At 44.0% G+C, this 27,985-nt stretch overlaps 1 protein-coding gene across 1 annotated transcript; it reads left to right on the top strand.

Moving 5' to 3' along the window:
• The first annotated feature begins 17 nt into the window (after positions 1-17).
• On the top strand, positions 18-27,985 carry DPP8 (dipeptidyl peptidase 8). Its single transcript, XM_074917272.1, has 20 exons — positions 18-54; positions 2,183-2,452; positions 4,004-4,116; positions 5,065-5,238; positions 6,152-6,320; positions 7,548-7,658; positions 8,074-8,202; positions 10,203-10,264; positions 11,287-11,387; positions 12,492-12,669; positions 13,974-14,133; positions 15,502-15,581; positions 16,239-16,391; positions 17,035-17,170; positions 17,875-18,020; positions 18,794-18,940; positions 19,707-19,859; positions 21,941-22,083; positions 22,808-22,919; positions 23,507-27,985. The coding sequence occupies exons 2-20, from the start codon at positions 2,194-2,196 to the stop codon at positions 23,627-23,629; spliced, it is 2,649 nt and encodes an 882-aa protein (XP_074773373.1). The 5' UTR covers positions 18-54; positions 2,183-2,193; the 3' UTR covers positions 23,630-27,985.

Genomic DNA, 27,985 nt, shown 5'->3' with positions numbered 1-27,985 from the left:
GAAGCGGAAGCGGCCCGGCGGGGCGGCTCGGCAGCATCGCCGCCGCGGAGCGCCGTGAGTACCGGGGTGGGTGAGGACCCCCGTGGGGACCGGGGTTCCCGGGGGAGTCGGCTTCCCTCTGTCCTGGGGGGAGCTGCTGGTACTCCGTGGGGTTGGGAGGAGGAGGGGGCTTGCCCCGCGGCGACCTGGCTTTCCGCCCCCGGCCAGGCCTGCCCGCTGCCCTCGGCGGTAGAGGGGCCCCTCCCTGTCTCTGCCCGCTTCCTCGAGCGCGGCGGCAGGGGCAGGCCCGTGGCCGTCATCACGCTCAGGCCTGTCCTGCCCCTCCGGCGCACCGTGCGGATTCGAGGCGTCCCACGGTGTTGTAGTGCCGGTGGGTCCCCTGAGCTGGTATGAAGAACGGAGCGGTCTCTTTGTTGGCTGCGGGAAGGTGGAAATAAAATGCTTCACGTGGCAGAAGGTGGCTGCGGTAGAGATCCCGCAGTGATCTCCTGGGAGGCAGATCCTCACGTTACCCTGGCCTAACATCATCTCGCCGGGTGGCGGTTCTCACTCGTTTGCTTGTTAAAAGTCTACTGCTCTTCGGGTTTTGTCATTTTTCTTTGGAGGGAAGGGTGAGAAGTAGGTCGGGTTAAAACATACCAGCATCTAGGTGTTGGTGGGGAAAGGAGATTTTTCTTTGTTGGAATTCTGCAAATTAGATAAGAGTTTTCTGATTCAGGTTTGAAGTCTCATTCTCAGTTTCTAATGCGGTCTGAGCAGAGCACTGTTCTTTGTAGGTGTTTGGACTATCCTTCCGGTTTTACAGGGCTGTTTTAACTTGTGTCATGGTTTTGTATTGTAAATAACTCAGACAAAAGAAAGACCTGTGTTAGTTGTGTTAGTATTGTCAAAAGTGGAACCAAACTTCTAGTCCAGACTTGCTCTGCTTTGTGTTAAAATGGGTTTGGCCAAGGTGTAGGTCGTCTCATTTTTTGCTCATCTGTGGTGGGGTATCTGAGCTGCTGTGTAAAGCAGCAGGAGAGCCAGACCATCAGGGAGCTTTGCCTCGGGTAGCTCTGCTACCCAAGCCCTTGCTGTGAATTTCTGTGTCCCCTTAGTACCTGTTTGCTCAATGAGAATGCTTTATTTAGTCCGTGTCGGTGTTTTTGTCAGGCTTGAGCCACCAAGCTGGGCCCTAGCAGTGTGCAGAACAGTTGTGCAGTCTTTCCATTCTATATATAGAAAAAAGTCTCCTTTTGAGGATTGATAATCCTTACACCTTAGTCCCTTTGGTAATAACTATGTGGCGGGAGTTTATAGCTTAGATCCTTTTGAAGCTGCCCTCAGTCCTGGGATTTACAGTGGAATGACTAGGTTTCATCTTACCAGACATCTGGGCTGTTAATTCCAGCTCAGATGTATTTTGTAAAGCACAGCTGACTGCAGGAAGAGAATTCTGATAAATTAACAACCTGTTCAGGAAGATAAGACTTATGCTGCAGATAAATCTATTTGGGAAATGCTTTTTTTCACTGTGTCTCTTTTCCTCTGGTATCACCTCACACTTCTGGAAGAGTTTTATCCATACAGTATTTGTAATTACCCTTGAGATGATATAGTAGTGGTGATCATTGCTAGACCCTTTCAAGCCTTGTTTGAAGAGATGCAAACAAACCCAAGAAATTACAGGAGAATAACGGGAATAAGGGCATGCAGTTGCCTAGGCCCATTGTGTATGGCCTGGTGGTTCCAAATAAACTACTGATGTTTGTTCTAAGCAGCTGGTTGTCCCAGATCTGGCTACAGTCCTAATCATCCCCTGTTCTGATATCAGTGTAACGAGGTGATATTTGTGCAGTTCACAGGGAGGAAGAAGCAGGTAGGAGCTTAACGGGGAAGAATTTATCTACTTCATGAACTGAAATGAGTAGTTGGCATGTGGGGGTGTGGAAAAGGCAGACAATAAATCTGTGTGGCTCTGTGAAGTTCTTAGTCCCATTCTGAAAGGCTGAGTGATGGCAGCTTGTTTTCCACAGCAGAAATCTCCTTCCTAGTCGTCTTCATTCTGCTGTGGTTTTTTCATTTGAGTGAAATGGTGGTTTTCTTATAATGTTTTTGCTGTGGTGTGTTTGGGGAGTCTGAAGTGAATGTTTGCAGGGCTGCTGGAAGGCAGTGCTGAACCTCTGCTATTCTGTTTTTCCAGAAACATGCAACATGGCAGCAGCCATGGAAACTGAACAGCCGGGCCTTGAAATCTTTGAAACTGCGGGCCGCGAGGAGCGGGTCCAGAGAGAGGAGCAACCAAAACTGGAACCTTTTTACGTAGAGAGACATTCCTGGAGCCAGCTTCGGAAACTACTCACAGATACACGGAAGTATCATGGGTACATGATGGCAAAAGCCCCTCATGACTTCACATTTGTGAAGAAAAATGACCCTGAAGGACCTCATTCTGATAGAATATACTATCTGGGTAAGCTTGCTATGACAGCCTGTGTCTTGACTAAGCAGTCACCGCAGAGGCTTTTTGGGATTGACTGTTCTTGAGAGCTGGGTGTTTGTGGCAGTTAAATCATAGTGGATTTCAGGGCAGATTGGCTGGTAAAATGTCACAATTGTGATCATAATGTCCCGTTAAAACTTGCGATGTAATCTCCCCCAGAAATGGTGTGGTTGGAGGTGCCCCGTTAGGCTTGTTGGAGCTGGAACAGAACTGTGAAGTGTCCTTTGGAACATGTTCCCTAGGTGGGTGGGCAGGTTAAGTCTGTTCAGTCTGTTTTCTCTCACTCCAAGTACACTATCCCCTCTCTAAAAGCTGTGTCAGTTTAATCTCCTTTCTCTTAATTACAACTAGTGGGTAGAACCTTTTCCTCCTTCAAAGTTTCCTTCCAAAACAGAGATTATAAATGTAATTTTGAAAGTCCTTTGTGCCTCAGATATAGTAGTAGGTTTTCCAGTGATTCTGGAGGCAATAAGTGGCAGTGTAGAGCAGGGACAGCTTAAACAGTAAATGTTTCTCTCGGTATTTTTGTTCTTGATAATGAAGAACAACGTAATTTATTGTTCTTGGCCTTAGTGACTCACTTCTGCATTGTTTCACTAATTGGTGTTCACTTTATATTTGTATTTCTAAATTGCAGCTGTGCTTGAAGTGCTTTGGCACTGTAAATGATGCTGTGAGCAAGCTTCTGGGTGGTTTTTTGGAGCAAACCTTGTGGTAGAGGGAACACTTTTGTCCAAAGCTGAACATAAGTCTATGAAAAACTGGGTTAGGGTGAGAAGCAAAGGCCTAGGAGCCAGAACCATGTTCCAGCCCTACTGCTTGCTGCTTAAGCTAGTTGCTTAAGCTCTGATTTGTGATTCTTAGAGCCTTTGCATGTGCTGTGCTGTGACATAGAAAGATCTGTCTCTTTTTCCCTTTTTAGAGGATGGGGGTCATAATCCTTGAATAATGCTGATCTGAAGGATGTTGAGGGTGGATTAAGGCTGACCCCAGCTGAGATGAGCTCTGGTTTCCTATGTGCCACTTCCTGAGCTATAGGTCAGACTTGAGTTCCCCAGGGAACATCTGGCTCCCTCTGGGCTGATGCCTACATGCCTGAGCTTTCAGAAATCTGAATAGCAGTGAGGGAAAGGAGCAGGAAAGGGATGTTCAAACCTTCAGAAAGACACATTATCTTTGAAACACAAGCTGTGTCATGTTGTATTCTAGCTAGGGGAATTAGCAGAAAGGCCTTCCTTGATTTTTAAAAGCTTATAAAATAAAAGGGCCTCAGCCTTCAAGAACACAGATATGCTTCAGGCAGCGTGGGGTAAGCCTGGGTGTAGTTCCTTGTTCTCTGCCTTCTCCATGACTTGCATTTCTGTGAAGCAGAATTCCCAGACCGAGGCTGCAGTGCAGACCATCAGTACTTTCTCTGGTAGGAAGGGCCTGTGAAACTGTTCCTGGGCATCCTTTGAGAGTGTTTGGATTATTAACAGAAAACTAATACACTTTTTTTTTTCCTCCTCACTTTCACAATAGCAATGTCTGGGGAAAACAGGGAGAACACGCTCTTCTACTCTGAGATTCCCAAAACCATAAACAAAGCTGCCGCCTTGTTGCTTTCCTGGAAGCCTCTTTTGGATCTTTTTCCGGTGGGTCCTAATTTCTTTCTTTCTGCTTGGCATCGTAGCAAGTACACAGGCTTTGGGGTTCCACCTATTAGCCATCGTTAAAATTTGGAGATTATTGTCTTAAAGATTTTAAGATTCTTCTTGTACTTGGTTAACTCTGCAGCCATCTCAAAACCAAGCACAGCTTTCTCATCAGTGTTTGGAGTTACAGCCTTTGTGCGTCATAAAAACTGTGTGTGCTGGATTATTTCTCTTTTGCCAGCAGAGATTGCAAGTACTAATTTGCATCAGATTCTCTGCTGTGAGATCCTGGGGAGTTCTGAAGGAGCCTGTGGTCTCCAATAATCGCTATCTTGCAGGGGGAAGTGAGAGTCCCCCTGAGGATCAGTGAGTGGCTCCGTGACACACGCAGGAGCAGAGGATCCCTTTCCCACTCACTGGGACCCTTCTCACGTCTGTGCATAGCAAGGCCACACCAGTCCCACCCCATGCACTGTGGCAGGTTGGAGGAGGGGGGACAAATGCCAGGTGAAATTAGGTGTGTATTTTCCCATGTTATTTCCTGAGGCTGTCAGCCAGACATAGAATTCATGCTGTGCTCTCCTCCCACCAGACCAATCACCATGTATCTCTGTGAAAGTTAGCAATGACTCTCCTGCTTGTTCTAGAAATAACAGACATTCAGTCTCATCTTTCTTATATCAGTGAATAATGGAAATAACACTGTCCTTGCTATGGGAGAAGCGGCTGTCAGGTTTACAGTTGTGTAGGATCTGATCATGGCCTGCACTTGCAAGTGCTGATGGCAGAGGCACAAGCAGGAGCGGGCTTCTAGCTGCCAGCAGGATCTGGGGGAGGAGGGTGTCTGCACAGCCATCTGCTCCTGGAAGCTTGGCATGCAGACGCTCTGACAGTATAGTAAGACATGCAGAGCAGAGGTGTTGATTGTTCTTCTCTGCCTGAATTCAGGCCATCCTGGACTATGGGATGTACTCTCGTGAAGAGGAGTTGCTACGGGAGAGGAAGCGAATTGGCACCATTGGGATTGCTTCTTACGATTACCACCGAGAAAGTGGCACCTTTCTGTTTCAGGCTGGGAGCGGAATTTATCACGTAAAAGATGGAGGCCCTCACGGATTCACTGTGAGTTTACTCACCTCTCCTGTTTTCTGCAGTACTGCTTTCCTCTGGCTAGAAGCTCCTTTGGCTTGGAGTGAAAGCAGAGCATCATCATCAGTTACTGCTGCATGAGCATGGCAAGTAGCCTCAATAACCCTTGAAACGTGGAGGAGTTCTCCACAGGGGCATGCATTTCCATGGCTGTAGAAACTCAGGTGGAGAATGATGAGAAATGGTAGAAACTGCAGCAGCAAGGCAGAACACCAGATTTTGCTAATTTTTCACAAGTAGCAATGCCAGTAAAAAGCAACACAAAGGCTGTGATGCTCTGTGCTCTTTCATGTAGTCAGAAGCCGTGTCAGAGGGAGCTTTTGTTCCCAAGCTGTGGTGTAGAGGTCACTGTTCAGCAGTCAGTGCTGTGTGTGTTACAAGATTTGGCTGTGTAACTTGCAGAACAAGCAACCTTTACTCTGCTGGTGCTGAAGCTGGAGTTCAAAGCTGAAATCATTTATTATTATTATAATAAATGCCTAATGTCTGTCAAACTCTGTTGTCAGGGGGAATTTACTGTACTCTGAATTGCTTTTGGAGGACAAAATTGTATGTTCTGCCAGGCCTTTTTTAGGGTGCTGTTTTTAAGCGTGCCAGGCTTCTCTAGGCAAGCTGCCTTCTGATTTGTGGCTAATCCTCAGCACTGGTGAAAGAGACCCTGGTGGGATCTGTGACACTGTGGTAGAAGCACAATTTTCCCTGTAAAATATCTGCACAATATTTTTCTGTGTTTAACATGGATAGATTCTTCTGTTTGTAAACCTCTGTATTTGAAGTCAGTGTCCATAATATTGTGGTCTTAGAGACCTTCTGATGATCCAGGTTAGCTTATGTAAGTGTCCATGCGTTATTATTGCTTACTGTGCTTTTTCTTTCTTTCAAACAGCAACAGCCTTTAAGACCCATTCTGGTAGAGACCAGTTGTCCAAATATCCGTATGGATCCCAAGCTTTGTCCAGCTGATCCAAATTGGATTGCATTTATCCATAGCAATGACATCTGGATATCTAATATAGAAACCAGAGAAGAAAGAAGGCTAACATTTGTGCACAATGGTAATGCATCCTGAATTAAAATTTCTGCACCTCCTCTGCACTTGTTCTTGCTAGACTGAATTAAGCGATGGCACTAGGGGTTCTTCTGAAATCTGGGGGAATGGCCGCTGTTTATTCCACCTTGTTTGTCACATTCTACATGTTTCCTCTGGTGCAGATAATTGTGGGATGATTCTATTCCCTGCACTGTGGAATCTGGCAGAGTGAGTTATTTGTTGAATACATATCTAAGGGCTCTTCTGAAACACAGTGCATTCCTTTTTACTGGAACAGCCTGTTTTGTGTGGAGGAGCTGTGGGTGGAATAGAGCTGGAGGAAAGTTTCTGTCAGTGAAATCAGGCTGCAGGGCCTTTTAGAAACAATACAGACAGTTTCTGAATAGCACTGTGGCTTCTGCTGGCCCCTCATGCTCAGTAACTTAGGTCCTCATGTCTTACCCTCTCCAACTCTGTTTTAGACACGTATCCTGGAGGAAGGAAAATAGGAAACTGTGGAAAAAACACTTTTTAAAAAATCGATTGCATTTTGTATTTTAAATTGTACTTTGTATTTAAACTATACGATTTAAATTTTAGTTGAACTAAAATTTCTGACACTTTATAATATGCTTTAGCTTATTTAAATGTTAAATATTAAAATATTATGTAAGTACATTAAAAATAAACTGTAGCAATGACTCTTCCTCAGATGATAATTATTTATGGAGCGCTGCTAAGTTACCTCCAGGGTAACAGGAAAAATATTGAAGCCCTATGGATATGTCATCATGTTGAGATGTTATATAAGTCCATTACCTTTGTACAGTGAATGAAATGCTTTCATTTTTCTGAATGTTGATATTGTCAGTTTCAGTTGTTCAGGAGGGTTTGTTTTGTCAGGGTGTTTTCTTTGATTTGCTTAAAAGTTGTGGTTTGAATTCACTGAGCTCAGGTAGAGAGAATATTTTCTTTCTTCAACTAGTACATAGAAAATTGAGAGACTAATTGGGTAGGAGTAAGAAGAGGGGATTGCTTTCCTTTCCTAAAAGAAGCTGCCATGTCAGAGGATTAGATTCTTCCTAAATAAATCAACAGAGCAGAGTGGAAGTAGAAAAGAAATCTGCTGAGAAGTCAATTTATTATTGTGTAATTGTTCCTGGGGGGTAAACTTGGGCCATGTTTGGGATAATGCAGAACTGGCTTGATTCAGCAGTAAATCATGAACTAATTCTTTTGTGTCTTTTTTTAGAACTGGCCAATGTCGAAGAGGATCCAAAATCTGCTGGTGTGGCTACTTTTGTGCTGCAGGAGGAGTTTGACAGATACACTGGCTACTGGTGGAGCCCAAAGGCACAGCCGAGTAGGTGTGATGGATCCGGTGTGTCTGATGGGCACAAATAGTGGCTCCCCTGCTGTGCTGTCCAGTGCAGTTATTTTTTTTCTGCTACTTGTCTTTATGCAAGCTAGGAACTTTATATTCATAGCTCCTTTTAAACTATTCGCAGCGGTGGGCATGTTACGGTTGCCTTGTGAGCACATGTTACTGGGGGAAGAGACTTTCCTTCTCACAACAGTGGTAGGAGTTGTAAGAGTTTCAGAATGTTTTGCTTAATGAAACATGAATCACAGACTTTGTTGGAATTTTCTTCATGCTTCCAACCTGTTTATGCTCCTGAGAGAATAATGATGCCTGCAATAACTGATAATGAGTATTGAGGCTTGCAATAACTGGTAATGAGAGCTGTTCTGACCAGCAAATGTTAATTCACTTACAGCACTGAGTGGGGGTAAAGTTCTTCGAATTCTTTATGAAGAAAATGATGAGTCAGAGGTGGAAATTATTCATGTCACATCACCGATGCTGGAGACAAGAAGAACGGATTCCTTCCGGTACCCCAAAACTGGTGAGACCCTGATACCTTACATCTCTGTTTCCAAGAGACACTTATTTTATTCCATGTGCCTGACAGCAGTGACTCTCCTAACCTAGAGCAGGGGGTTGTTGGAGAGGTGTTTAGTAGTTTTTGAATTGGTGTCCAGGTGCTGGAAGTGTGTTTGGGGAAACTGCTGCTGTGGAGGTTAGATTAGTCACTGGTGACTGTACTGATACTCCAGCCATGCGGTTACTAAGAGCTCTGAGTTGGGTCTCTCAGGAGTTGGTGGAAACTATCTGATTGTCACTATTTTGGAGCTGTTGTCTCAGATCCTGGCAGATTTGAGCTGTCAAGGAGTTGTTTCTCATTACAGCCCTGTGTCTCTGAGGGAAAAGCTGCAGATTTATGGCCTTTTGCTTTTTCAGGAGGGTTTCTGTTTAGCTGCTGGCAGTGCCCTGGTAGTTCAAATTCTGAAGGACTCTGGTTTCCATGATTGCTCTTGGACTTTGAACAACAAACTCAGGCTGTTTACAGCCTGCCAGGAAAACCCCTTGTTGTCATATTTTCAAACAGTAAATGATCTGGAGGCTTCAGCAGTAGAGGGGTGAGGGCAGGCTTGAAGCATACTAAGTGGAGTGCCTTGGAAGCAGGGAAGTGGGACTTATGCAGACCTGCTGGGACTGATTCACTGGCATGTGTCAGGTGTATGGGGCAAATTTGAACAGTCTGGCCCTCGTTCTTCTGAGATTTCCCTTCTGTTTCAGGAGAGCATGTTGCTCGTAGTTAATTAAGTGGCTCGCTCACTTTCCTCACTACTGAAATCTATTTTTGGAGAAAAGTCTTCTCTTTTGCTGACCTTTCCAAGTTGCAGAATTCATTTCAGATCTTGCAGATCTCCTGATCTACTGGGAAAAGTTTTCTGCTTGTGATCCTGATTTACTACTTGTTTCAAGGAGGAAGAAAGGTTCAGTGTTAGCCTGGGAAGCAAAAGATGACTCCTTGTGTTTTTTCGTCACTTGTGTACACCCAGATTTCTGAGAGTATTTTGTCATAATTCTGTTCAGTGGTAAGTTTCAGCAGCTTAGGTAAATGAGCAAACCAAAGCCCAAATCCCTTTAAAAAAAGATCTAGGCTTTAATCTCTGGGCCTCAGTTTCCAGTCTGAGCTGCAGGGACAGTAGCCCTTTTCAGCGGGTTGTTATGAGGGCAGAGCTTGAGGTAGTGGAGAAAATTCTTCACAGGTTGAAGATAAGTACTTAAATAGGCCAGCACTGGGGCCCCAGGCAAGTCATCTCACCTCAGTGCATCGTTTTTTGTGTATAAACCAGGTTGATAAAGTGGGAGTACTTCACAGCAGCACTGAGAATATTCAGAGAATTTGCCACATGTGGCTTTTTGTGGATCAACTGGCAGCAGCTTTATTCTTTATAGTCCACCTTTGCTGTGGAGCAGGCCCCAACATTTAGCACTGTGGGTGCTGTACAGCAGGATGAGTTGCTGGGTTTGTGTGAAGAGTTAACTTTAGATTTTTCAATATTCAACACAAATATGTAGCTTTATTACCTTATCTGTGCTAGTCACGGCAATAAGCTTTTAAGTGTGAGTTGCTCTAATTTTCAAGGATGCTTTTTTAGCACTGGATTGCTTTCTGTGTACCACCTTGAGAATAACAGCCAGACAGTAAACCAAAGCTTGTTTTGCTATCCTGGTCACTCCTGAGCATTTGCCTCCAACTAGCACGTGCTGCCTTTGACTGTGGGAGAGAAGACTGTCTGTGACAGTAGCATGCCTCTGATCAGATCTGCTTGCAGGATTAAATCCACTGAGTCTGCCTCATGTTTGCAGTCTCTTTTTCTCCCTGCCTGGTTCTTTGCTGTCTCTCGCATGTGCAAGTAGGCTATTTGATCAAAGAGCATTCTGCTATTTTCCTTTTACAGTTCTGTATGAATAACACCACAGTAATCCACAGTTCAAGTCTGCCCTCTTCGAAGCAAACAACTGGTGCCTGACTGCTAACATCTGTTTTTATAGGTACAGCAAATCCAAAGGTCACTTTCAAGATATCTGAAGTGACAATCAATGTGGAAGGCAGAGTAAGTTCTATGTTCTGCTTGTTTGTCCAAATAAATGTAATTTCCGTGATTCTTTTTTGGTAAAACTCATTTTCCGGTTCAGTACAAATGAACTTCCTTGGTTTTGATAGCTTAATGGCCTCTCTGGAGGCAGTGCACTTGGCTCATTCCTACGCAGATACTTGTTGTCTGTGTGTGCAGCAGTATTTCTCAAGGCTGTGCTTTCCTTCCCTACCACTGGTTTATGAACTCAGCTGCAGAGCAGGGTATTTTAGGTGTGGATGGCTGGACCTTCTTATGTGACAGATCTCTTGATTGGCTGGATATATTGGGAAAATTAGATTGCAAAGACAATGTATCACCTTACAAAAGTGTGAACATGTGGAAAGAGGTGAACTTTACTTTCACCCGGGGATTTTTTTAACAGATGCAGAAATTTCCATAGCCAAGTCCAAGATCTTCAAACAGTTGGGAAGTTAATCTTACCAAACAGATACAGTAACAGCCATACGTTATTGGGATTCTCTCTACTCTAGAGCTTCTTCAGCCACCAGCAGTCACCTGCTGGGATAGCTGTGCTGACGTCAGCCAGCAGGGAAAGCCGTCCCAACCCTTGGGGTACCTCTGTGACTTTGTCCCCAGTCCCAGCAGGGACAGACAGCAGCGTTGCATATCATGAATTAGAACCACATTGATAACTGGATGTCATGCAGGATGTTCAACATCTACCAATTAAAGCACCTTACAAAATAGCTTGGTACAAATCGCCTCCCCTTTATATGGGGAGTCTGAGTGTTCAAGTGACTTGTCTGAGACAAATGATCCAGATTTCTCAAGCCCTGGCTGTGCTGGCAGTGCACAGCTTTCCTACTATGCTGGTTTCTGGCTACAGATGGGGTTGAATCCCCTGTGTTGCAAAGGCTGAACAATCTAAATTACATGAGCTGCACAGAAGAAGTCTTCTGTGTCCAGACTCTCAGTGTGCATGAAAACTGGTTGTGGGGGTTCATCTCAGTGTCACTGAATTGCTGCTTTGTCAACAGATTGCAGATGTTGTGGATAAAGAGCTAGTTCAGCCGTTCGAGATCCTCTTTGAAGGAGTAGAGTACATTGCTAGAGCTGGGTGGACGCCAGAAGGAAAATAGTGCGTATGTTAATCCTGTCTCTGCTTAGAGGGTTTGGGGCAATACAGTTAGAAGGAGAATGTAGTGGTCTCTGTCTTCTTTAAGCTTAAGCCTGCTTTCATTTTTACTTTGCTACAAACTCGTTTGTGCAAAGGGGACGATTTTTTCAAAACCAAAAACGAGTTCTTGTCTCTTTCTCTGGTACCTGGCCCTATTGCTTTGGTATTGGACACTTGCAGCCTTTGATGTATGTGTCCTCTCAGCATCCCTGTGAGAGAGAGTGCAGTGCTATTGTCCCCATTTTACAGATGGGGAACTGAAGCCCAGAGAGGCTAAGTGACTTGCCATGGTCACACAAGAAGTCTGTGGCTGAGGAGAGAAATGAGCCCAGGTCCCCTAGGCTAGCGCCCTAACCACTGGACCATCCTTGCTGACCAGACTTACTGATCAGAAAACCTGCTGTAAGTGCTACTTACATTTGCATGTCATTTTTAACCCTGTAGATGATGTAGTACAGTGTTTCTAACTCACCAGAAGCTTCTCCAGAATTACACTTCTCCAGTTCTTGAATCTAAAGATGGCTTTCACCTTTTTAATATTTTTTTCCCCCTCTCAAATGTTGAAGAAGTGCAGGGACACATTTGCTACATTATCTTGCTTTTTGCAGGATTATTGTCAGAGCTACATGCAAAGCCATCAGAAGTATGGCAGGGTCTACTGCCAACCCATTTAGGTGCCAGTATTATTCTCTGCCAGGTATAGGTTTAAAACATGAGTATTTTCACAAGTATCATGAAATTCCAATTGAAATTTTTCTGCTTCATTATTCCCTCTGATTTTTCTCTTCTTTCTCCCCTAAAGCACAATTCAAATCTGGGAGAATAGAATTAATTAAACTTTTGAACCTGCAGTGCTTATGCAATATTGAAATGAAGTGAAATAGGTTCTTGTGTTATGGAAGAGATTTGTTTATGTGGGTGAAATTTTACACGTGGCTTTGTGCTTAATCTGAAATTGAACGTTCTTGACTCCCTCAAAATGCCTAGTGCTATTGAGTGTTGAGGATTTCAGGTCTAATACTCATGGTTGCATGTTATTTTCTCTAATATCTGTCTCCTCAACAGCATCTGGTCCATCTTACTGGATCGCTCCCAAACTCGGCTTCAGATAGTCTTGATCCCTCCTGCATTATTCATCCCCACAGAAGATGATGCAATGGAAAGACAGAAACTTATCGATGCTGTACCAGATTCTGTTACACCTTTCATTATTTATGAAGAAACAACAGACATCTGGATAAATGTAAGCATTTGAATTTTGGCCTTCTCTGACAGTTTGTTGTTGAAGACCCTGTTTGTAGCACTTGAGCAACATTGGTGTTACTTTCCTGCTTGGGAGAATGTTCCCATTGTGCAAGTTCTGTGTGTATTCTGTGCTTCTTGCTATAAAAACCAGTATGTAGAGAACAGAGAGATTTGGGATGTGAAAGCAGAGCTGCTTTGATTGAGGCTGCTTGTGGTCAGACAGAGCTAGGAGCAGAGCCCAGGCCTCCGGCACCCCAGGGCAGCCCCTTGCCCACCGTGTTACCCACTGACATTCTCTGACTTCTTGGTGCCAGTTGTTCACCACCAGCAGTGCCAGCAGACAAAGTATTTGTCAGACAACAAGGATGTATCTAGATGATGTTGGGTGAACAAGTCCTAGGAGTCTGTTAGCAGTCACTAAAACCCCTCCTTAACTACGTATGGTCTGGTGAAATAGATTTGGTGTAATGTTTTCAGAAGTGTGCCCTAGGGCCTGTGCTGTGAGACTGGACACTGATGTGCAGGGCTAATGCTGTAAAAATGAGTGCTGGTCACACTTCTGCAGATAAAGATTGATGTCTCTACAATGACATCCCCTTGGAGGTATGCCAGGGTGCAGGAAGGCCTGGGCACATCAGTCACTGACACATAGTTGGATCTCGCAGCAGATATTATTTGCACAAAGCCTTACAGTGAATGGTCCCTATACAGCAAGTGCTCTCTCTGATACCATGTTTTCTCCTTATTGGTAGTGTGCATGGTTTCAGGATGGTGTGAGCTGTCTTTTCTCCATTATTTTTGCTGGCTGGAGTGGTTTTTGACTGGCAGCTCACACCATGCCGATAAATGCCCTGAGTCCCTCAAAAGATTGTCCCTTGAAGCAAGTGTTGGCATCTTCATGACTGAGAAGATCATGTCAGCTCATCTTTCTTGAAATCACTTGTGGGCTTCTAGGCAGCACTGGGCAGAGGAGACCACTGAACTCTGGCTTGCTGGGCTCTCATATGCTGTCTGCAGAGCTGGATTGTATCTAAGATAGAAAGGCAGGTACAGAGAAACTTAATCAGTTTGTTGGCCAGAATTTAGAGTTAGACTAGCAAAAATCCTGGAGCTGTGCAGCACGTGTGGAGCTGTCTGCAGACACACTGTGGCTCATGAGCATAACTGGCTCTCCCAGTAAGGGACAATGCTGCACCCTGCTAGTGTGAACTGTTGTCTGTGTCGAGCAGTCAGAGGAACTTATGTGCAGCTTCAGTGCCAGACTCCCACTAATAACAGTAATCCACTGCTCTGTCTCCACAGATCCATGATATCTTCTATGTTTTCCCTCAAACCCATGAAGATGAGATAGAGTTCATTTTTGCCTCTGAGTGTAAAACGGGATTCCGACACCTATACAAAGTCATCTCAGTTTTGAAGGAGAGCAAGTATAAACGGTCGTGTGGAGGCCTCCCTGCTCCAAGTAAGTGAAATTATTCTTTTGCTTTAATTGGGCGTTTGCTGCCAACTAGTGAGGAAACAAATGTCCTTCCAGGTGTTAGGAACTATTGTCTTATTGGAAACTCCTGCTGTTGTCCAGGAAACACTTTACTGCACAGTCATTCCTCTTGAAATTTTACAGGGATGATGCTGTATTCGGCATGCCTTCATTTTAACCCTGATTCTTCCTCATGAGCTAGAGGGGAAAGTTTCAGAAAATCAAGTGGAAAACAACCTCCTGGTGATACTGTGAAATGCACTTAGTTGGTTTTCCCTTGTCAATGTTGGGACTGTTTCTGTGCTGACGTTGCCAGAGGTTAATCATTATAGCAATAACATGGCTAGCTCTGATGTGCAGGGTCCAGTGTCCCTAATAGATGCACATTGGTTCAGGATTTGATTTTGCAAGTAAAACCAACATAGTCCTTGTCAGCTTTTACAAGCAGATTGGTACCAGAGAAGCTGTCAAAGAGGAAAACCCTGTGATATGAGAACTATTCAGACAATTCCTCTCTACCACGAAAAACAATCGTGGTATTGCTGTATAGACAGAGATGTTAGTATGAGAAAATTACTGGCAGCTGTTGCAAATGGAAATGCAGGAAGAGTCATTTCAAGCAAAAAAAAAAAAAAAGGACCATGTGCTTCCAAGCTGCAGTCAAAGTTTGGTCTTGCTCGGGTGCATGATATAGCTGTGTGCAGAGTTCCCAGAATAGTTTTTCCTCAGCATGTATTCTTTAATTTACAGTTTCATGCTGTGATACTTAATTTACTTGGTGTGTATTGAAGGCACTTACTGAGCTCTGCATGCACAAAAAATACACCTAATTTTACTAGAGGTCCTAGTTTCATGCAACTATTGAGTTTTTTTTCCTCCAAATAGCATTATATCCTGGGTTGATTAGATTTCTCTGAATGCATCTGACTTCTTTTTCTCGCTAAATCTCCCTCATTCTAAGGGAAACGAAACCATCTTATAAAAACAGAGTTGTTCTCCACCCTGTTGCAAAATTCCCCATGTTTTGACATCTGAGATTCCCTTTGCACACCCATTTTTCAGTATAAAACCTCTATTTCTGTGCAAGTGACAAATACTAAAAAAAAAAAAAAAGGCAGGCAAGCTGTCCAGGCCTCAGGTTGAATCCTGTGAATCCTTTAACATATATTTCACAGAATGTTAAATAGTACTAGCCCTAACAAGCCCTAGCCCTTGTCTGGGAAGCTGGCAGAGGTGTGGGTCTTCTGCAAAGGCGAGTTGCTCTCGGGTTTAGTTGAGTAAAAAAGCTTGGGAGGAAGAAGTATTATCGTGACCATGTGTTTTGTAAAATCCCTGTATGTTGGATATTTGCAGGTGACTTCAAGTGCCCCATCAAAGAGGAGATAGCGATTACCAGTGGAGAATGGGAAGTGCTAGGCAGACATGGATCCAATGTAAGTCTCTGCTCTTGCTGCGTGGATATCCTGCAAAGATACCATGTGGGATTTTTGGTCTACAGTGTGCTTTCATCTATCACTACCTCTGATTATGCTGTTCTATGGACCAGAGGTTGTGATTTTTGGCAGTGGGAAAGCAACACAGGCAACGTTAGTTACACTTTCTTTTCCTGCACATTCCTGTGTGGATCCTTGTCAACAAGGAGTCTCCCCCACTAAGTCCAAGGCTTAAAGAGGTTGAAAAGGGAGCAAAAATACTGTGAGGCAGCAGTGAGGAAATTCCACATGTTCCATGAGCAGCAGGTTGTCATGATGGTGTCCAACTGCTGTCCTGGAATCAAGAGAGGTTCATAGGAAGGATCAGCATAAATCTATTAGCCCTGTGTCTTTTTAGCCAGGGAGACTGGGAAGAGTGAAGGACCTGCACGAGAGAGGTGAGCAACAAGGTGTGAAGTGCAAATTATAACTGACGTGCAAATTATAACTGACAGAGTTGTGGACAGTAAGAACAGTCATTTGGCTTATTCCTTGCAGACTGTTGGGCTATAACTAAACTTTATGGAAGTGAGATGGGGGCAAACTTGGAGATGGTAGAACTGGGTATTGTTTTGGCAAGAAACAGTATTGAGGGATGTGTTGTTTTGGTTTTGACAGATCTATGTTGATGAAGCCAAAAAACTGGTGTACTTTCAAGGCACAAAAGACTCGCCTTTAGAGCATCACTTGTACGTTGTTAACTACGAGAATCCTGGAGAAGTAAAGCGGCTGACAGAACATGGTTACTCTCACGCCTGCTGTGTCAGCCAGGTACCTGTCTGCCTGTGAGGCCCTGTGTAGGCAGGGCTGGCTGGGTGTGCTGTGGCTTATCACCAGTCTTGTCCTTCATCAGTCAGCAGACAAGGCTGTATTTGAATATAACAAAAGCATATTTTTACATTGTGTTATGTGCTGCTCCATGTTGTACAGTGAGTGCATAAACCCACCTTGAAAACCAGATTTGATCTTCCAGTTCAGTTCTTCAGCTTGCTTCAGACTAAAATAGCCAGGATGAATTTTTTTGAACTGTTTGAGCGTGGCTCTTTTCACCTGAAGTGGGCTATGGAGCAATTGCTAGAGGAGATGAGCTGGTGGCAGTGTTGGGTGGGGTTCTGGGCATCTAGGACAGTAACCTGTTCACCTGGGAATGCTTTACCCAGAAGAGAATGTGGCAAGGTCTGCATACCATTTTTGGTTTTGCAGGTGTATTTTTGGCTTTGGAGTGTTAATATCTGAGTCTTGCTAAGGACTGTAGCTTCTCAGAATCTATCTGCTGTTATCAAAAGTGCTCAGACTTCCTGGTTTAATTTGGTCCGTAAGCATCTTCTGCAAGATCTAAATGCAGAAAGGAATGGTCACTTGTGTTTTTGCTTCTGCACTGAGGAGTTCAAGGTAATGTTCCTTTTTTCCGTAGGATTGTGACATGTTCATCAGCAAGTACAGTAATCAGAAGAACCCACACTGTGTGTCACTTTACCGGCTGACAGGACCTGAAGATGATGCAGCTCACAGGACAAAGGAATTCTGGGCTACCATTTTAGATTCAGCAGGTAAAGGACAACCAGGATCACAGACTCAAAGATACCCCAAGAATATGCTTGAGATTTGCTGTTGTGGGTGACTAGACTTGTCTGTGAAACTCAAGCTTGTGTGAGTTCTTGGAAGTACAGGAGTGATATTTTCAGCTCAGCAACAAACGGGTATAAACTGCCCATGAAGGTCTTTTGAGTGGAAATTACCAAGTTTCTATTGCCAGAGCCAGTAGAAGATGCAGACAGCCAGTTTCAGTGTTAGGGGAGGGGTTTAAGTGTGCTCATTTACTCTGTGTTATGTGCCTGCTAACAAGCATATATAATGCTTCTGACAAAGGGCAGCCACTTCTTAAATAGTTGTGTGCTTCTGCCTACTCATGTCTTTGAGATAGCTCTTGGGCTTTTAGTTTTCTATTGTGTTTCTGTTCCCTAAGGTGTGCTTCATATCCTGTGCTTTCCTTGTATTAGTGTCTTGACTCCTAAGTGAGGTTCAGAAGGGACTTGGATACCTGTAATGGCTGTGGCAGGGAAGAAGAGTTACTGCTGCTCACAGGAGAGCAGAGATGGGAACGTGATAGGAGAAAGCTCCCCTAAGGGCTAGTGCATTCCAGTCTCTGCCTGGTCCCAGCCACATCCACTGGAAGGCATGGGAGAGCTCCACTGGGGTTGCATTATTCATCCGTTCCCTTTTAAACCAGGCTCTCTGTTCCTTCCTGTGGCAGGCCCTCTTCCTGATTACATTCCCCCAGAGGTGTTCTCCTTCGAGAGCTCCACAGGGTTTACACTCTATGGGATGATGTACAAACCTCACAATCTGCAACCTGGAAAGAAGTACCCCACTGTGCTCTTCATCTATGGAGGGCCTCAGGTGAGTGTGGTGTGTAGGTGAGCAGAGTGGTGGGCTGCTCTCCTGGATGAACAGTTCCTGCTTGGTGCCGAGGAGAGCATACAGCATTTTGCCTGTTTGATGGGTAGCTGCTTGGCTGAAGGTGGTGTAAGCAGTCTTGATTTTCAGGTCATAGATCAAGGCACTGCCACTTGTCTGAGAGCAGGTACAGAGTAACAGAGCTGGAACTGGGAGAAAGGGGAGTGCAGATAGAACAGGGGACAGTGACTGTCTCCTCCTCTGCAGGGGCTTCTGCTCTTTGTTTCCATTTCCCCCATGTGTTTGCGTGGGGAGCTCTCTGTTAGCACTGACCTGTGTGCTGAGGAGAGCTTGCTCCCCAGTCGTCCTTCTCCCAGCCCTTTAGCCCTGTTTTGGTTCCCTCAACTCTACTGTGCCCTGCTGTGGGCCAAGGCAGCTGAAGTGAGACTTGTTGAAGAGAAAGATTTTCTCCTGAGAAATAACAGAGAGTGGAGAGCGGAGCTGCAGGCTCAGGTTTGCATTGTGCAGTCAGCAGCCGCACCGCTTGCGCTGTGCCCGTTGGTGCTGCAGGGGAGCTCAGTTCAGAGTAGATTTGATAGCAGACCAACAGCAGGGAGAGGGAATCCTGCAGGGAGGGAGGGATCTTGAAAACTTTATTAAAGTGTATAAACCATTTAAAGGAAGGTAAATGCAAATAAAATCTGAAATTGGATTAAGTGGTGACATCTGGATGCTATTACATATGTGGTTTTGTCATTGCTGCTCTTCTATTCCAGGTACAGCTAGTGAACAATCGGTTTAAAGGAATCAAGTATTTCCGTTTGAACACTTTGGCCTCTTTAGGCTACGTAGTTGTTGTCATTGACAACAGGGGATCCTGCCACCGAGGGCTGAAGTTTGAAGGAGCCTTTAAATACAAAATGGTAAGTGGAGCTCTGAGTCTGGCTCTTCGTTTTCAACCAGAGACAGATTTGAGTCCCAGTGTTATCTAAGCTGAAGCACTGATCTGGCACAGATGCCCAGCATTGCCTGTGTGACGCTGCCTAGGCTTGGGCGAGGTGAACTGCGCATGGCAGGGTGGAAAGATGCTCTGTGTGGGAAGGATATATAATGTCAGGGTTTGAGGTTGTGAACCAACTCCAGCTTGGCAGGCATAACGCAAGGTGGTTCCTCAGGGGGTTTCTGACTCCCACCAGAAATGCTGTGGTGCTCACATGAAGCAGGATGGTTTCATGCACAGCAGGGGTTGCTATTTAGGGCAGTTCCTACGTCAGGCTGGAGAGGGTGCATGTGTTTGGCCGTATGTACAGGCAGGGAGGGCCTGTGCCAGGCTCTGTGCTGGCTTTGCAGTGTAGCTCTCTGTGGTGGGAATGGCATTTTCATGCACAGAGCTAGAATGCAGCCTTACTTTTGTAACAGCCAAAAAGCGAAAACACTGAAGAATCTTACTTGTCCCCAGGCAAGGAGACAAATGAAGAAAAGGATAGTTAAAAGGTTGAGTTAGGATATGTTTATTGTCTTATGGCGGAAAGGTGTCATCTTTCTGTAACATGCCTGCACAGCAGAGTGCTGGTTGGGTGCTGCACAAACAGAAACAGCAAAGGTCTGAAGGTGGTTACCTTTGGAAATCCTGAGAATGTAACAATCATCTGGAACTGACAAATTTTACCTTTTTCTCTCCCCTCCCAGGGACAAATAGAAATTGATGACCAGGTGGAAGGGCTGCAGTATTTAGCATCCCAGTATGACTTCATCGATCTGGATCGTGTTGGCATTCATGGCTGGTCCTATGGAGGCTACCTCTCTCTTATGGCTTTAATGCAGAGGTCAGATATTTTCAGGGTATGTTCATACATTGAGTACTTATTCTAGTGGTACAGACAGAATTTTTCCCTTAATAGTGTAACCTCCCATGGGTGTTCACAGCACCAAAGACTTTTTTGTTTGCTCTAGACAAGGGAGGACACAGTGCTCTGGCTGTTTCCTTCAAGACTCTTCTATTTGGGTGACTTTGGAGAGAAGTTGCTTTTCTAACAAACTTTTCTTCCATGGTATTTCTAATTAGGCTTCCAGGCTTTGGTTATTTTTTTGGTACTTTGCAGACAACAGATCTGAAAGATTCAGTCTTTAAGGCTAGTGCCTGCTAACAAGCTACAGTACCTTTTAAAACCAGCAATCGGTGGGTGTTGCAAGAGCAGTTTTAAGTTATTGGTGACTTTGGGTTATCTCCTCGGTTCTCTCCACTTGTGTTTCTGTGTGAAACATGGGGATGAGATGCTCTAAGCCTGATGTCACTGTTAGGCTCTGGGACTGGTGTTCGCATTGAGTCTGTACTGGTACAGCTGTGGGACTCAGCTTTTCAGAGGCAATGTTACCAGTACAGCCCTAATAATTAATGCTAACAGAGATGCCTCAAATCAGAAAATTGCACTTGTGCAATTAAGTGTTGCACTTTCTTGCCTCTCCACAAAGATTTGGAACTTTTCAGGAGTGTGTGGTGTTCTTATTTGAGTGTAACACTCCAAAGAGCATGCTATGACTGCACTGTCACTGTGCTTGCTTCCCCCAGCTCCAAGTAATGATTGATTATGGGCCAAACATTATCTTGACCTGATGTGAAGGTGTGGTGTTGTCTGTGAGGCTTCCTGCATTAAAGTGAGCAGAGTGCTTTTGGGCAGAACATGCTTGCCATCCAAGAAACCTGGCATGTAAGAGAAGTGTGGGACTGTTTAGGTAGGCCAGGTTTACTGGAATATCTGAGAGCCTGTTCATGTGAGCTGGGGTGAGGAGGAACAGCTGTTCACCCCATTCAGCTGAGCACAGAAGGATATTCCCTCTCTGGAACTGTGTGAGAGAGCTTTAAACTGTTGGACTGTTGAACTTACAATCACTTAACCGAGCTGGTATAGCTATACCAATCTCAGGTCTCCTGCGCTGAGGTACCTTATATAGTCTCAGCTGTTGCCAGTTTTGTGTCAGCTGAGCTCTTTGTGGTGTCAACCAAGGAAGGGAAATGATCCTGCTGAAAAACGACACCTCCTTCTCTTCACCCTCCCCTTTCCTGCCCTGAGAGAATACTTTCTTTGCAGACTGATGTATTCCCAGATCAAATTTCCCATGCTGCTTCATAGCAGTGTGTTCTGAAGCAGCCAGGAGGCAACCTGGGGATGAGGAGAGGTACTGAAAAGAGGCTCTTACGATTTTGTGACTTTAGACCACTATAGTAAGTGGCCAGACTGCTGTTGGGCAAGTCTCAAAGGTAGAGATGTGTGGTAAGAGCAGGATACTGCTCTTGAGGATGCTCTTGCTTTGTCTAAGCCCAGCCTGAATATTCCTGGGAGGTTTAACAATTACTTGTCTTAAGTCCTTAAAGATTGTTAGACTTTTATTTTAAAAAATACATGCCTTGCAAAAGGCTTTTTGGTGGTGGGCTTTTTTTTTCCTCATTGGTCTTTTCACTAGCCTCTGCAAGCTGGTGGTAGCTATGCAAGGTAGTTTGCTGAGTCCTAGGGAACTCTTGACCCCAGTTCCTGTTAGACATTCAGATGAACAAAGGTTTTTGCAACCTGAAAGCAGAGCACTCTGCATTTTGGACAAAATCCCCTTCCCTCAGCAGGCTTTGTAGGTGATACATTCAGTGTTGCTTCCAGTTTGTCTGTAGGATCTTCCTAGTTGTCAGCAGCTGCCTTGTTTTCAGCACACATAGGTTGTAGCTGAACTGTGCTGATATGTATGAACTGTGGGAGGGAGAGTGAGGATTGCTTTTCTTTTTCCACTGCAGGCTGTGGATTGTAAACCTGCCAGTGTGTTTTGGGCAGTTATAGTGGCAGTGGGATAGAGCTGTGGGAGGGAGGGACATCCCCAGATCAGTGGTCAGGTGGTGCTGTTTCCCTCCTGATGCTGAGAGCCTGTTGAACTTGCAGGTTGCCATTGCTGGAGCGCCCGTCACGCTGTGGATTTTTTATGACACTGGTTACACGGAGCGTTACATGGGCCACCCGGATCACAACGAGCAGGGCTATTACCTAGGATCGGTGGCTATGCAAGCTGAGAAGTTTCCTTCTGAGTAAGTTTGGTTCTGGCTCTTGCCTTCTGCTTTTCCAACCAGGAAAGTTAAAGCCCCAGGGGCACATTTTTATCTCCTTGTTCTTGGCAATTGAATCCTGGAATCACAAATGCTAGTATTAAATAATATTTTTTTAAAAAAGACAAAAATCCAACACTAATAAACTTAATAGACTTGAATGAACATTTGCATAATTACAAGCCATTCTGTGTAATCCCTTTTTTCCTAGCCATAATTAAAGACTATCTTTTATGTCTAAAGAAATTACAAACATATCTTCAATTATATGATGAGCACTTTAGAGCCATATCAAGTTAGATAAAAGTTAGTCGATCAGAATGCTTTCTGCATGCTCTAAGGCTGTATCAGCACAGAATTGACTGCAGAGCAGGCTGAGACCATGGGCTTTCTTGCCAAAGGGCTGAAAATCAGCAGTGATTCTGATAAGTGTTAAGTTGTATTGTCCAAGCTAGGAAATACTTCTGAGAATAAAGAAGATAAACAGATGAAATGTCTGACTGTGATGTGCATATGCAGGAAGGACTTTTAGAGGAGGAAGGAATAAGTTTGGGAGGCATGTCCAGAGCAATTTACAATAGTGAAATTGCTGTCTTCAATGCAAATATTTTTTTCTGTTAAGTGTTTTTAAGGGATGCTTGTGGACTGAAATGACTGATGGGTTTTGGGATGCTGTCTAGAAATGTTTGTCTCTTGCTTTTCTCAGACCAAACCGTTTGCTGCTGCTACACGGATTCTTGGATGAGAATGTTCACTTTGCACACACTAGTATTTTGCTCAGCTTTTTAGTGAGAGCTGGGAAACCGTATGATTTACAGGTAAGGCCAGAACCAGAATATAAATGTAATGTGTCTGTCTTTGACTCAGGAGTCCAGAATCAGAATTTGTATCGTGGATGTGCTGGGCAGCTTGGAATTCCAGGATAAAACTGTAGTATTTGAGCCTAACGCTGTTTTTAAATGAAGTTTTTGTGAGTTAAAAAAACAAAAAATAGGCAAATGAGCATTTAAGAGTGGTTAAGGCTGCTCCTGAGGAGATCTGCAGTTTGGAGGCAGCAGAGCAGTGTTTGTGCAGTGTGGAACAGGTCTATGCATTTAATCAAACCCTGCTGGTTCTGTGCAGATGTAGCCCAGGTATCGCACTCTGTGCTGTAGAACTGGGGACACACTGATTTTTGTGATGGCTCTGGGCAGGATCTGACTCTCCAGCCAGGTCTGTCGCCTCTAGCGCAGCGCTAGCTGGGTCAGAGGGTTCCGTGGTTGTCTGGGTTCAGGCAGGGGAAGGTGAGGGGGTGTATTAGCTCAGGTGCTGAGTTAATGCAGGGAGACTACAGGAATGTTTTGGAGGACTGGTTTAAATGTTGGTGCCTGCAGCTCTTGTGGATACTTACAACTTTATGTTTCAGATCTACCCTCAGGAGAGGCACAGTATAAGGGTACCCGAGTCGGGAGAGCACTATGAACTCCATCTACTGTATTACCTGCAAGAGAACCTGGGCTCTCGGATTGCTGCCCTGAAGGCAATGTAACTGACCTCTGCAGAACTCTGCTCCACTGGCTGCTTTACTGACCGAGATGTAGGAAACTAGAGGAAACAGGATGGAACATTGCATTTTGGTGCCTGCCACATGTACACACACACACAAATGGAGACACTTTTTTAAAAGTAAATTTGGTGCCATACAGGAAATTAAAGTACGGTGACCTAATAACTTTAAAGCTTAATATGTAAATAAAGTCACACGTCTGTGGTATAATGCAGTACCATGGGTGTTCTCTTGGGGGAGGAGTTGAAACTGAGAACAATGTACTTCTACAGCACCAGATCTTCACTTTTTGAAAGTATTATGACATAATTGATGTATTTTTACAGTGTGTTCCTTGGTATCTTATTACATAATACTGAATGATTTACTCACTACACGGCAAGAGTTTACCTGAATGGTTACAACTTGTATTACATTTTAAATGCTCTCATATAGCCTTTTGGCTTCGTGAACAGGATGTGTCTTGCTCCTTAGAAGCTGGTCACAAGTTAGACACATCGCCTATCTAGGTGTTAATTGTTTTTTAAGAGGGACAACTTTTAAGCTGCCTCCTAGAGAATTTAAATTTTGGGTTCAGTTTAGTTGATGCCAGGTTCTTCTTGATGATTTCTTCTCTCCCCAGGATAAATCATACTCTTTTATTCTTTTCTTTTTTTTCTTTTTTTTTTTTTAGCAGCTTGAGATCCTATCCTGATTGTACTTGATTTCAGTGGGGAAATGAAATAATACTTTACTGTGATAAGGTCATAACAGTCTTTTATTCTGAGATGCAAACTTAAGTCAAAGAGCTGAAACTCTGGATTTTAAAACAAGCTTAAAAGTGCAGCCCACTTCTCATCAACGTTTTTCCCTGATGTTCATTCTGGAGCTGGTTTTGCAATACTGTTTGCTTACCATCACATCAGCATGATATAGGTAGATGCATCCTGTTAAGATTTTACCATTCAGTACTCTGATTCAAAGATCTACAGAGGATTTGGTGAGGAGAGACCTTACGAACACTACATGTGAGGCAATATGAACTGTTTCGTTGAATTTCCTGCTTTATTTGAGGGACTGTTTCCCAGGCTCGTACTCTGTTCAGTTCTCCATTCCTGGGTCCTTTCTAGCACTGCTGTGTAGCATGATTATGATGCTGTATTTGAGAAACCCCCTTCTGTATAGCTTAAGGTAACCCTGCTAAGCCTAAAGGATATGCAATCCCAGTTGTGTTTTTGCTAGTGAGGTTTTAACTAAGCAGCAGGCTTGACTGAAAAGCATCATAAGTGTGTGAAGTCACTTTTAACTTGCAACAGGTCGTTTAGGATAGAAATCCATAGCAAAATGATTCTCTTTAATCCAGGAAATTCTCCCCTTGGGGCTTGCCTCTGAGACTCCTATAAGTTTTAATGGTTTTCTTAGAAACCTAAGAACTTCCTTTTCTTTCTGTTTTGGTGCTAGAGAGAAGCAGAGCATGATTTTCTGTTAATCTTCTAAAAATCTGGAATCACTCTCAGTGTTTACGCTCTTAGTTCTCCACATGTTGTAACCTTGTATTTTCCTTGCTTTTGTACTGTTCAGCTTGATCCTGAAACTCCAGGATTTAACACAGTCTGCCTGTATTGTATCAAACCGCATCGTTTTTCAGTTAGGCTGCTGGACATGTGCACCAAAGCTATCGGAGCTGGTGCAGTTACACGGTTGTAAAATGTGTGTGTGAGAACGGGCTCTGGTTTTTGGGTTACACAAAGGATAGCCGAAGCCAACAGGCATGCAGTAAATGCAGATTTCCTCCAAGATGGGGATGTTTGGTTTGGGCTTTTTTTTTTTTTTTCTTTTCAGATCGCAGTGATTATAAATGGATCAGTTAAAATACCATTAGCAAGTCAGTAACAGGCTTACAGTTTATTTTGGGAAGGGCATGGCAGGGAAGGAGCCCTGCTCCTGTAATGTCTTCACTTAGTTAATTGTGACTGAAGCAAACGCAGCATCCCTGTGGAGTGTGCTGTAGTCAGCATTGAGACGGATACGTCTGCTGATGCATTTGAACAGAACAACACAACAGTGAGTAGAGACAAGTATAAGCTGTTTACTATGGAATTCCATTGTGTTCCCTATGTGTTTATGCTGTATTATATATACATATATCTATATCTGTTCATATATACATATATGTATAAAATTACACGTGGATAGTATCACCTTTTCCAAGGTTGTTTATATTTTGTTCAATATTAAATTAACTTGCTTTTTGGGGTGTTCTTGTTCTTTTTCTAGAGGTGATGACCCTTGAATGTAAATGTATATGATTTTTAAGACTAAATTGATCCTTTTGTTTAAAAAACAGAACAGAAATGGCCTTCATCAAACAGTACTTTTTTGGGAACTGAAAAACTAAATGTTATGCAAGTAAACCAGGCTAGGTTTTGATTTAGCACACGGTGTGATTGTAAGTGCTGACATAACTTTTTAATAATGCATCCATTGTTTTAAATATATATATTGAAAAGCTATTAAAGTACAACGTACTGTAGAGTACTCTATTTTGCAACATACGTTATGTATTTCTTTCTTTCCTACAAATATTTTTTTTCTTTTTACAGTAGTTAAGCACTTTAAGACCCCATGCTCTCTTATCCTGTGGAAGTGCTGGGAGGATTTACCATCAGAGTTTTTGCAGAAAATGCCTGCTTGTAGGTGAAGGTGTGAGAGATGCCTTATATGAGGTCTGATTCAGCCCTACGCAGTCAATGACTAAATTCCTGGTGACATGGGAAGAAGGGCAAGTTGAGACTGCAGAGGTAGATGGTGTTAGTGCTGAGGATGGTTGCCGGAGTGGTTTGGTTGGGGGGAGTAGTAGTCCTGCACCTCACATGACCAGAGCTGGCACCAAGAGCAGTGGCTTTGCCCTGCTCAGCGCCGCTGGAGTCGCCTGCTCCAGGACGGGGTTGTACCTTGCAGTCCAGGAGGTGGTACTGTCACTCAAGAGATTTCCAGCCTGTTTGGTACTTGGGATTATACTTTGGCACTTCCTGCATGTTAAAAAATGTCTTGGTTAATGAGTTTTCAGCAGAACTAGTGAGATAGATCCTGGGGGAGTATGTGCAGGGGAGGTTGTCTGAGGAGCAAAAACGTGTGAGGAGGAACCATCCCTGTGGCTCCCAAAACAGACGCGAGTGTGTCCCTGCCTTCAGCAGAGGTCTGCTCTGTGCCCAGCAGGACACCTGCTCTGAGCAGGAGCAGGATTGAGCCTTCACTGCATGGTGGAAATCAGTTGCACAGGTGTCTTTGAGATGAATGTTTTAATTTCATATGTTTAAAAAAAAGTATATATGAAATATGGGGATCTGAGCAATGAGGTACTGAAGCTGTTGAGTGCTGATGCCAGCAGTTTCTTCTCGTTTGCAGCAGTTGGAATTGGTTGTGCTTGTTTCTGGAGGAGGCACGTTCTTTCGTCCTGTTTTAATGGAGCTTCCAAAAATTCCCCTTGAGTGTGCAATGCACAAAGCTGTTGGGTTTCACCCTTTGTGTTGGAGTTGCGCTCTCTACCCTGCTTTGTTTTCAGTTATCTCTTTTTAATCAGAACAAAGTAGAATTAGTATCTACTCAGAACTGCTTAATTTTTATAAACTTAAAGAAATTAGTTCAAAGCACCAAGTAAAGCTTTGAAAATCAACTAACTTCATTATGTTAGAATGGAAAATGCATTCCCTACTTACTAGTGGCATTTGGGAATAAGCTATGGAAATACTTTCTGAGCAGGGTGGTGTAGTAATGCTTCAGCCCTGGAGCGCTGTACGTCTGAGCCTGTGTGGCAAATTATGGAGAATTCACAAACTCCAAGCCTGGGGGTCCCCAACCCTTATTCCCTGCCAGGAGAAGTGGGTTGTGTTTCTGCTGTGTGTGTCTGTGTGTAAGGCAGGCTGTTTTGCTGCTGGTGTGAAGCTCAACTTTTGACAAGGCAATAACAGTATAAATAAATAATCAGCCAGATTAGGACACTGCCTTGAATTGCCTGTTTACTTGAGTACCAGAACCCTGTAAAGACTTTTTGTATCCCCCTCACGGTTCTCCGGGCTGCTCCTTTGGAAGGGGAAGAGAGATCTTCATGCAGTTTTTGCTTGGATGTTCTGCACAGTAGTTCAGGTGTTTAATTTTAGAACATGAAGTGCCTGCTGTTTGCGTTAACAAAATTGCATGTCTCACTCCAGTGGGTTTATTGGTCTCCCTCCCCCCCCCACCTTTCTAGCTACATGGCTTTTAATCATGTAAAGTGGAGACATTAGTTTTGCTGCGTTTTATTACAAAACCTTTGTTGCAATAAAGATGCTGCTAAATAAATTGAATTAAATGGGTTTT

The sequence above is a fragment of the Athene noctua genome, chromosome 13 (genome assembly GCF_965140245.1).
Source record: "Athene noctua chromosome 13, bAthNoc1.hap1.1, whole genome shotgun sequence".
Lineage (NCBI taxonomy): Eukaryota > Metazoa > Chordata > Aves > Strigiformes > Strigidae > Athene > Athene noctua.
Note: the sequence above shows the minus strand (reverse complement) of the source record. Positions and strands in the feature narration are given on the sequence as shown.

Coding starts and splice junctions, on each gene's coding strand:
- DPP8 (XM_074917272.1), top strand. CDS start 2,194: ATGGCAGCAGCCATGGAAACTGAACAGCCGGGCCTTGAAATCTTTGAA. Junction 6,321..7,547: donor GCTAACATTTGTGCACAATG/GTAATGCATCCT, acceptor GTCTTTTTTTAG/AACTGGCCAATGTCGAAGAG. Junction 12,670..13,973: donor CAACAGACATCTGGATAAAT/GTAAGCATTTGA, acceptor CTGTCTCCACAG/ATCCATGATATCTTCTATGT.